At 42.6% G+C, this 10,349-nt stretch overlaps 1 protein-coding gene across 1 annotated transcript in view; it reads right to left on the reverse strand.

Moving 5' to 3' along the window:
* ARR3 (arrestin 3) overlaps window positions 1-10,349 on the reverse strand; it is a 12,332-nt gene that overhangs the window by 501 nt on the left and 1,482 nt on the right. Inside the window, 12 exon segments of the mRNA XM_007470130.1 lie at window positions 149-158; window positions 365-417; window positions 589-612; window positions 878-961; window positions 2,465-2,602; window positions 2,994-3,066; window positions 3,320-3,404; window positions 3,589-3,724; window positions 4,362-4,429; window positions 4,588-4,647; window positions 4,769-4,968; window positions 10,125-10,169. Coding sequence (XP_007470192.1) covers window positions 149-158; window positions 365-417; window positions 589-612; window positions 878-961; window positions 2,465-2,602; window positions 2,994-3,066; window positions 3,320-3,404; window positions 3,589-3,724; window positions 4,362-4,429; window positions 4,588-4,647; window positions 4,769-4,968; window positions 10,125-10,169 — 976 coding nt within the window.

The raw sequence follows: 10,349 nt of genomic DNA on the forward strand, positions 1-10,349 counted from the left end.
CTATGACACGAAGCTAAACCATATGTTTCCACTGCACACCTATTGAAAGCAACACTCCAGGGAAGCTTTTTTCCATTTGCATCGTCATAAACTGGAGAGTGGCAGTGGGGGAAGGGGGGCGAGGTTTCCAGGCCTCACATTTTCTTACCTAGCAGCCTCTGTAGCAAGCATGGAGAGGGAAGGAAATATGGATTGAAGCTGATAAGTTCCCTGAAGAAATGTCCTGTTACTCATTCCTCTCCCTTTTTAACCCTCTCCCTCCCATATATACAATACACACACACACACACACACACACACACACACACACACACAACTTCACCCTCGGGACCACTGTTCCTGTGAGTCCCACCTGGTCACTCACCGTTCGATGGCTTTGGATGCATCAGGATCAAGGGCAGCTCCACGCCAACATCACTGCAAGGATCCCAAGGTAGAGTTACAGATTTCCCTCCAAGGCCACTCCCTGAACCTCTCCCTCAATTTTTCAGTCCTGGGATGCCCTTAGATTCTCCTGTGTCATTCTTTTGGTCTCCTGATCGCATCCTCCCCTTCTTGCCCCAGTTCCCCCTCCCCACAGTGTCTTACCTGGCTGTCAGGTCGCCTAGGACGCTGAGGGTAGAATGACACCCTAAAATTAGCAGCTGGAAATGGTTAGTAGCAACCTAATTTTGCAGGGGAATGAAGGATTGTAAGGCCAACTCAACCACAGAATGGGTTTCTGGAAGGGAAGGTGGCTTGTTCGTGGAGCTCACAGGTTTGGGAAACTGGTCCAGGAGAAGGGGTGGGGAATAGCTTGAGTGGGTCAGTCCAACTGGGAGGAAAACAGAAGTGGCTCCCCAGCCCCTGCCCAGACAGACCCTGCACTCTTACTCACCCTCCACAGGACACCATCAGGTTGACTCTGACTTTGTAGGACACCAGGATCCCCAGCAGTTCCTTGTCCATTCCTGGTCGAAGACTGGAGGTGGTAGTATTCATTGTTGTGTGTTTGGAGGGGAGGGGCTGGGGTTAATTCATTCAGTGCACCTTTTGTCATCTGACAGGGCTCCCAGGCTCTGATCTCCTACTCATTGGGAACACACTTCTGTTCCTCAGATCCAGTTCTACCAGGTCACCCTCTGCTCAGGAGCCTACCTCTCTGAATATGACTACTACACTGCTTGGCTTTCATGACCGTTAACAATCTAACCTTCCTGCCCTAACTCCCTAACACCTGGGATACAACCTAAGTGGACCCATGCTCTCTCCATCATCAGAACGTGCCATGCAGATTCCTACCTTCTAGCCTTTGCACAGGCTATGTTCCCAACCCGGAACACTCTTTTCTTCCTCTGTTGCTGTCCAGATCCAACACCTTCTTCAAGCTCTAGCTCCTTCTGTCTCCTCTAGGAAGCCCTCTCCAGCTGTGCTGGCTTCTATTAACTTCTATCGGATTTGTAGTCTGAACCACACGTACTAATGTTTAACTGTTAGATTGCATTTAAATTCCTCTTTGTTCTCCGTTTAGGCTGTAAATTGACTGAAGGCAGAGACTGTCTTAAACGTCTTTGTATCCTCCCACATTGCTTAGCATAGGAATAAGCCTGTAACAGGTGTTCAATGAAAACCCACTGATTGAAAAATAAGGCACAGAAAACTATATGATCTTGGGAAAGTCTCTTCATTGCCCTGGGATGCTGATCCTCTATCTGTAAAATAATGCTGTTTGTATGATTTCTCAGGCTCTTTCAAGCAATGATAGTCCATAGCTACATGATTGATAAGGCATAGGGAAAGGCAGTGGGAATTAATGCTTGTTAGATGGTGGCAGATGGCTTTTGGTGGGAGACACATCTTACACTAGGGCCTCCAAGTGTTAGGCATAGGACCAAATGAATGATTTGATAGAATTATATCAATTCCTATCATATTTTTCTTCTTTTTGTCCTTTCTCCTCATTTCTCATCTGTTTTCCATTGAACTTCTATCTTCACTAGAGAGTAGCTGCTGTAGAGATCGCAGTGTTAGAGCCAGATGACATGTGATAGAATCTTTTCCATCTCTGCCACTTACTAGCTACGCAAAAGCTCGGACAAGTTCCTTCATCTCTCTGAGCCTCAGGGTCGTTAAGTGTAAAGTAGAATAAGAATACATATCCAGCCTACTTTAATTGGATTCTTATGAAGATAACAGTGCCATACGTAAGACCTTTATGAGCTGTAAAATATTATACAACATAAGGAATTTTTCCTTTCCACTTTTTCCTGTCTTGTTGCCTATGACCTAAGCCTGCCATTGGTCCCATGGGTATTATTTAGCTTACTGTCAGCCCTCTTGCCTGGAGGCAGCTCTGAACACTGACCTAGGGACATTTTTAAAAACAGGTAGGCTTCACTGAAGGTGAAACCTCAGAACTGTACATATAGCACACAGAATGGGTTGGGGGTAGAAAATGAAGGTTGGGAGTTACATTTGAGCTTACATCGTGCTAGAGGCCAGATTGGTATCACCATGCTTGAATTTGCCATCCAGTGCCAGGCCCTGTTTCTGGCAGTTGGCAGCCAGGAGTGGGGTTACTGCAAAGCTCTTGGAGAAGGTGGAGTTAGCAGCTATAGTCTCCCTTTCAAAGGAAAAGAAGAGATGAACTTAAGCTAGGCTTGCCAACTAAGTGATTCTCATTCCCAGTTTTTTGCACGATTCCATGAAACTACTGGAGTATCCAAGAGAGCTGGCATGTATGACTGTGGAGAGTGGGAACAATTCACTCTGGTGGGAAATACTTATGCCTCTGCCCTCTCTCAGGACTTGATGATCCTCTTGTGGTATTCCCCCTCCAGCTCTCTTGAGAATCCCTCCCTCTTTCCACATCAACCCTCACCTTGATGTTCCTCAGTCCTGGGCTCTTCTCCACTTCCTTCTTTCCCCAACCCCCTCCTCTGCCTCCAGACCCCGGCCCTCGTCCCACCACCCTATCTGCTGGCTCTCTGACCCAGGCCCCAGCGCCAGCTCACATGAACTCCTGAACGAACACAGTCTTGGTGTACTTGTCTAGTGAATACAGGATGACATCTGTGATCTGGTCAACTGAAGAGCCGGGAAAAACACATGACTACAGTTAGTCAGTCATCCTCGAGACCCCAACTTGCTGCCCTTGTACACGGGCACATTACTCATGATATACTAAGATGTGCATATGGACAAACAGAGATACGTGTTCTGTTAAGCCTGCAATGGAGGGAAAGCCTAGATGAATGCAGACTGGGTAAGTGGGGCAGAGTTCTGGAAAAAGACCTCTGGATTTGGGACCAGGTGCAGGGGGATAGGAAAAGAAGCTCACCTGAAATCTTGATCTTTTTGATGACCTTGTTGGTGCAGTTGTTGATGGAAACGTTGACAGTGATGGATTTGCCGTGGTAGTGAACCTGAAGCAGGAGGAGAGGCCCATTATAAGACTGGAGGGAGAACACCCAGATCAAGACCTAGAATTTGTTTCCTCAGTGCTTTTGCCACCCTGGCTTCCACCCTTATCTTCCCAAGTAGGGCATCAATGAAGAAAGGGTGTCAGAGGGGTTGCAAGGTAGGGGGCATTAAATGGGGGTCACAAACCTCCCTGTCCATCCAGGCCTGGAGTTGTAGGGGCTGAGCTGACAGAAGGAAGCGGCGAACAGTCTGGGCCCAGGGGCCAGGGCCTGGCTCCAGGGGTGCAAACTGGATTTTCCGAATCACCAGCCGCACAGAGTCTCTAAGTAGAGGCCAAGGGGACAGCCAGAATGTCTCCTTAGGACCCACAGACCTTTCTCATGCTAACCCCATAGCCCAGGCCTTGCTTGGGGAGGGGAGGTGGTGGGAGACCTCTGTCAGAGAACTCCTCTGGACCCTCAAGGTAGGTATCTAGACCACAGGTCAGCAAACTATGGCTCAATGGCCAAATCTGGCCTGCTGCCTGTTTCTGTATGGCCTACAAACTAAGAATGGTTATTACATTTTTTAATGGTTGAAAAGAAATCCACAATAATATTTCATGACATGTGGAAATTATGTAAAATTCAAATTTCAGTGTCCATAAATAAAGCCACGCTCGTTCATTTACGTACTGCCTATGGCTGTTTTCACGCTACAGTGGCACAGCTGAGTAGTTACAACAGAAACTACATTGCTCACAAAGCCTGAATATTTCTTTTTCGGCCTTTTACAGGAAAGTTTGCTGACCCTTGCCCTAGAGCAAAGAAGAGAAGTCAGAGGGAAATCAGAACTGGGCATCTGAGTTGGTGGTGACGGTGCTACAGAGGTTAGAAGTAGGGCTGTTTCTGTCCTGAGAGCAAGATCTGTTTTCTGGCGCAGGCCAGAGGCAGGGATTTTGGAGAGGACCAAAGAAATACCTCTTGGAGACTTTCTCCTCCAGGTTTTCAGCACAGAAACTCTTCACTTCAAAGTCAACACCACAGGCCTGCAAAGGGGCAGGAGCAAGAAGAACTCATTTCTGACACTACCCCTCCCTTCCTCATGGGTTTATAAGGAAATATCTGATCCCGTCCCTTAGCTGTCCCTTTCTCTAGTCTTGTCCATTTATCCCCCTGTCCCTCTTTTTCAGAACCCAGACCTCACCTTCCCTGTATCATCAGGACCTGGCTGCAGTGTCACCGAACAGGGCAGGTTGACAACCATCTAAAAGATCAGAAGGAGGTCAGCAAACAGAAGAAACAGGGACCCCTTTCCTCTGTTCTCCTTCTTTAGCTTCCTTTCTTAATATTCCCTGGAAGCCTTACCCGGGACTTGGGGTCAGTACCTGCAGGGTAAAAGGGTAGGCATTGTCCCCCAGCTTGTGCAGCAGTCGCTCCTGCAGGACTGTGAGGGGCCCCTGGGGGCTGCTGTGCTCAGCTGGGACCACTTGCTAGACATGTACATACAGATCTTTGCGGAACGTCAGACCAATCACATCCAAGTCATCGTGGCCATAGCGAAAGGCACACGTCAACATGACAAACACTGCAGGCAAAGGAGGAAGAGAGTGACCTGTCAGACCTGAGGGGGAAAGGAGATCTTAAATAGCTCAGAGGAAGACGTGGAGAGACAGTGTAATATGATCAAAACAGTATGGCCATAAAGAAAAGGATCAATACATTTGACTATAGTAAAATTTAAAACTTCTTTACATTAAGTGTCTTTATAAGTAATGAAACAAGCAAAAGCCTGAGAGGAAATACTTGCAACACATATAACAAACAAAAGTTTAGTGTTCGTAATATATAAAGAACTCCCACAAATCGTAATAAAAATAAAAACAGCCCAATATAAAAGTGTGCAAAGTTTATGAATAGGCTCTGCACAGAAGAGCAAAACAAAATGACCAATAAGGTATGAAAACATGTCCAGTCTAATGATAATCAGATAAGTGCAAATTAAAACCACAATGAGAGGACTTCCCTGGTGGTCCCGTGGTTAAGGCTCTGCGCTCCCAGTGCAGGGCGCCTGGGTTCAATTCCTGGTCAGGGAACTAGATCCCACATGCCGCAACTAAGAGTTCACATGGGGCTTCCCTGGTGGCTCAGTGGTTGAGAGTCCGCCTGCCGATACAGGGGACACGGGTTCGTGCCCCGGTCCGGGAAGATCCCACATGCCGTGGAGCGGCTAGGCCCTTGAGTCATGGCCGCTGAGCCTGCACGTCCGGAGCCTGTGCTCCGCAATGGGAGAGGCCACAACAGTGAGAGGCCCGCGTACCGGAAAAAAAAACAAAAAACAAAAACAGAGTTCACATACCGCAACTAAAAGATCCTGCATGCTGCAACTAAAAAAAAATCCTGCATGCCACAACGAAGATCCTGCATGCCGCAACTAAGACCCAGCACAGCCAAATAAATAAATAAATAACTTTTAAAAACCCACAATGTGATAACACTTCACAGCCATCATATTGTCAAAAACTTTTAAGTCTGACAGCACTGTGTGTTGAGCAGTGCTCCAGATGTGGAGCAATAGGGTTCATTACACACTGTGGTGGGAATATACATTAGTACAACCACTTTTTTTTTCTGTCAGAGTCTCTAGGTTTATTTATTTATTTATTTACAGAGGGCAATTCAATTAATGAGGAAACCAGTAAGATGTTAAGACTGATACAAGAGAAAATTCAAGGACCTAGAGATTTGTAGTTGGTCAAGGGAATGCAGAAAAAAATTTGCTAATAAAACAGTACAACCACTTTGGAAAACTGTTGGGCACTATCCAGTAAAGCTGAATCTTCTCATATCTTATGATCTAAGACGAATTTAGAGGAAGTCTTGCTCATGTCTATAAGGAGATACCTATGAGAATGTTCATTGCGTCAATGTTTGTCATAGCATATGATTGGAAATGATTTAAATACCTATCAATGGGAGAATGGGTAAACAGTTGTGGTATATTCATATCATGGAATACTAAACTGAGGTTAAAATAAATGAACTAAACTCCATGTATTAACATGGTTAAGTCTCAAAAACTATTGAGTAAAAAATGCTAGCTGCACGATGATATGCACAATCTGATACCATGTACGTAAAGTTGAGAAGCATGTAGAACAGTACCAAAGTTGCTCACTGATACATAAATATAGAGTAGAAGTATAGAAACATCATGGGAGTAATAAACATCAAATTCAGGATAGTAATTATCTGCGGTGGAGGCAGGAAGAAAAGGAGGGAGGGAGGAAGGAGTGTGGGATTAGGGAAGGATACACAGGAGACTTCAGTTTGATTCTGTAATTCTTTTTCAAGCTAGGTGGTGAGTACAGGGTATTCATTACATAATTCTCTAGCATCAGAATACTTGGGCTTGAATATGACTTGCATAAATCCCTCGAGTTGTCTGAGCCTCAGTTATTTCACCTGTCAATAATAGGACTGCCCTGAGAGCTCTACGTATGTTATTTGGACCTCACAATAATCCTCTGAAGTATTATTATCTCCACTTTACAGGTAGAGAAAATGAGCTCAGAGCAGCTAAGTGACAGCCCAGGATTTCAACTCAGGCCTGACTCCAAAGCCCAGTCTCGTACGTGCCCAACTTAACTCAAAGGATGGTTGTAAGGAGTTGATGTATGAGAAATCCCTTTGGAAATTTAAATTAGATGTGGATGATGATGATGATGATGATCATGGGAATATTAGAAAAGTGGAACAGTTATAAATGAACTTATACATTGCAGCTAGTACCTCCGATTAGGGGCAAATAGAAAGTCACTTGAGTGCACTAGTGGTGTGGGATGGGGTACAGAAAGATAGCTGTCCAAGGACAGTGACAGAGACTGAGGGAAGGAAAGATTTAGAACAGGGGTGGCGAATCCTACTTTTAATCAGGAGCTCTGACCCAAAGAAAAGGAAACTACCAAGAGCCACACACTAGTAGAAAGCAAGTCATTTTTGTGTTTTTAAGACATCAAAATATCAAACAGCCAGATTATCTGCTTTTAAAATTACGGGCAAGCAAAGAAAATGAATCTATATTCAAAAGATACAACAAAGACTGAAAGTAATGATAATGGTAGTGTTTATAATGACTGGGGCAAGGGGCAACCTCATACCCTGCAGGAGGGAGAGTTAATTGGTACAACCATTTTGAAGGGCAATTTGGCAATAGAAACCTTTAAAAATGTGTGACTGCCCTTTGGTCATTCATTCCTTTTCTAGGCATTTAGTCTAAAGAAATAATTGGACAAGTATGAAAAGAAATACATACAAGCATGTACTTTATGGGGTTGTTTATCATAGCAAAAAATGTCCAACGATTGAAGTTGGCTAAATATATTATGGTACACCCATACAATATACTACTAGGCAACTTAAAACTTTATAGATTTTTACATATTGCATAGGTAAAAAAGATTAGAAAATGTTATTTATAATATAGCATTTTTAATAAAAATATAGATATTTTTGCTCAGAAAATATGAATAAATATGAAGTAAAATATTAGTGATTATCTCTGGGTGAGAGGATTACAATCTTTTTCTCCTTCATCTGTACTTTCTAATATTTCTACAATGAAGACAAACTTAACAATTTTCAAAAGATGCAACAAATTAAATTCACCTTGGTTCCCAATTATGCCAATAAAAGTGGGAAAGGGAGAGAGAAAGAAAAGGAAAAGGAAAAGAAGAAACAGAGAAGATAAGAAAAAGAGGAAAAGAGGTGGCTGGAAGGAAGCAATGGAAGGGAGGAAATGAAAGAGATGAGAAATAAGACAGAAAAAGATCAGGTGAGGCCAGGCAGAAGGGTATCTAATAGCCCCTGAGGTAAAGGTGTTAATCAGATGAATTGTTCTGTCACATCCCGCTGTGGCATGTGGGGAGGGCATCAACCCACACCCAAGACCTTATTGGCTCTCTGGCAGTTTAGAATCATCCTTTTTTTAGTGTGTTAGGAAATAGCTTGTTTTTATTTTTTTTAAATTCAACATCTATTCTAAAGTTATTAATTTATATTTGTGTTTATTATATAAACAATACATATTAATTGTGTGGCAATCAGAAAACACAAAGAGAATCAAAGCCCTGCCATCATACATCATATTCCAGAGATAACTGCTGTTTATTTCTGTTGCATTTGCTTCCCAACTTTGTTTCTATAATTAAACATAAGGCCACCTTAGCTATTGACTTCTCTCTCATTGCCTTTTTTAAATGAAACATTTTATTTTGAGATCATCACATGCAGTTGTAAGAAATAATACAGAGAGATCCCACATCAATTTTTGTTAAACCACACTTCATTTGCACAACCGCATATATTGCCCTACAACCAGCCTTTTTCATTCAAGGTGTAGCGTAAGCATATTTCACATCAACAAATGCACCTCAAAAGGAAAAAAAAGCATATTTGAAAATATGATGCAAATAAGATTATCTTCATAAAAGTAACAAAACATATACAGTAGCTAAGGAATAAACTTAAATATATACAACTTAAATGAATAATAATATAAAACTACTAAGGGACATGAAGAAGATTAGAATTAAAGGAAAAAACACATCTTATTCCTGGATTGACATGCATTTTTTCAACTAAAGATTTCTTTCTGTAGGTTATTCTGAAGACTTTGTAGGACTGTGAAAAAATGATTTAGGTTTTAGAACTACAGAGTAATTGAGAGTCTTAAATAAGTTGGTTAATTTACTGGCCATACCCCAAAGTTCCTCTGATATTTAAAACTGGGTGGACTGCTTATCTGCACTGCTTAATCTGAGCGACTAAGTCTGGTTTATTCCACAGTATCTAAAGGTTACATCTGAACTAGTAGTCATCAATTTATTCTGAGCCTTTTTCAAATCAAACCCAATTTTCAGTCTAATTGGATCACAGAGTAAGAATTAAAAGAAAAAAAAGTGGCAAAACAATATTTCAGTGTAATCTGGATATATAATACTGTGGCCAGAGCAATGTCGCTTGCTGTTACTTGCTGTAGTTATTGTTTTGTTTGTTTCTTTGTTTGGGATTTTTTAAATGGAAAAAATGGGTTTCCCTATACAAAGGAGATATGAAAAGACATATGCAATTAAAGGAAAAAGCAAATGCAAAGTGGCAGGCTGAAGGTCACAACCAGCCTATGGAAAAATAGTTTTTTGATGTATCCAGGCCTTTAAAAATCTTTTAGTTAGTTGCCAACATTTGAAAATCAGGAAATTTGCATTAAAATATGGATTTCTGGTGTACTGGATCTTTCCATGGGCAGCCTAAGCAGAGGCACCACCAACAGTAATGGAGAAAATCAGAAATTTTAGAAAAAGACTTAATTTCAGCACACATGTAAATTTTGTGTGATCTTGAAAAACAAAATTTCATTTATGCTTTAGAAATATATCTATTTTGAATATCATTTGGGGAAGGGGCACTAGAATCTTTTCAGACTTTGGGCCTCTCAAGGTTGTATTCTGAGCTTCATTTCCAGTTCCTCTTTAACAATTGGAAAATCTGGCCACACTGGGCTGAAATTCTCAGTGGTTAGCCTCCACCAGACAAGACATTCACAGTTCCCACTACTTTTATATTTCCTTATACCCCTCTGGTCCACTTGTCCACTCCACTCATTCAGGTTACTTGTCTGGCATGTGTGACATTTTAGGTTGGGGTCCCTGGCACATACAGAGACCAACAAGGATTTTTACTTACTCTTTCGACCTTTTAAGTAATCAGGGTCAACCAGGACTACACCATCTGTGGAGAGGGGGAGAGATGGCCCTCTGGTCAGGAAAGGTCCTCAGACTATGAAACAGAAGTTGACCCCTGAATGGTTCCTCCCATTTTTCTCTTTAATTGGCCTCCTCTTCTGCATGGTCCTTTCGTGGCTTTCTTTTACTCCCTCACCCCCATTCCCTTCTCCCCAGGCTCTTTCCC

Source organism: Lipotes vexillifer, unplaced genomic scaffold, assembly GCF_000442215.2.
Source record: "Lipotes vexillifer unplaced genomic scaffold, Lipotes_vexillifer_v1.1 scaffold926, whole genome shotgun sequence".
NCBI lineage: Eukaryota > Metazoa > Chordata > Mammalia > Artiodactyla > Lipotidae > Lipotes > Lipotes vexillifer.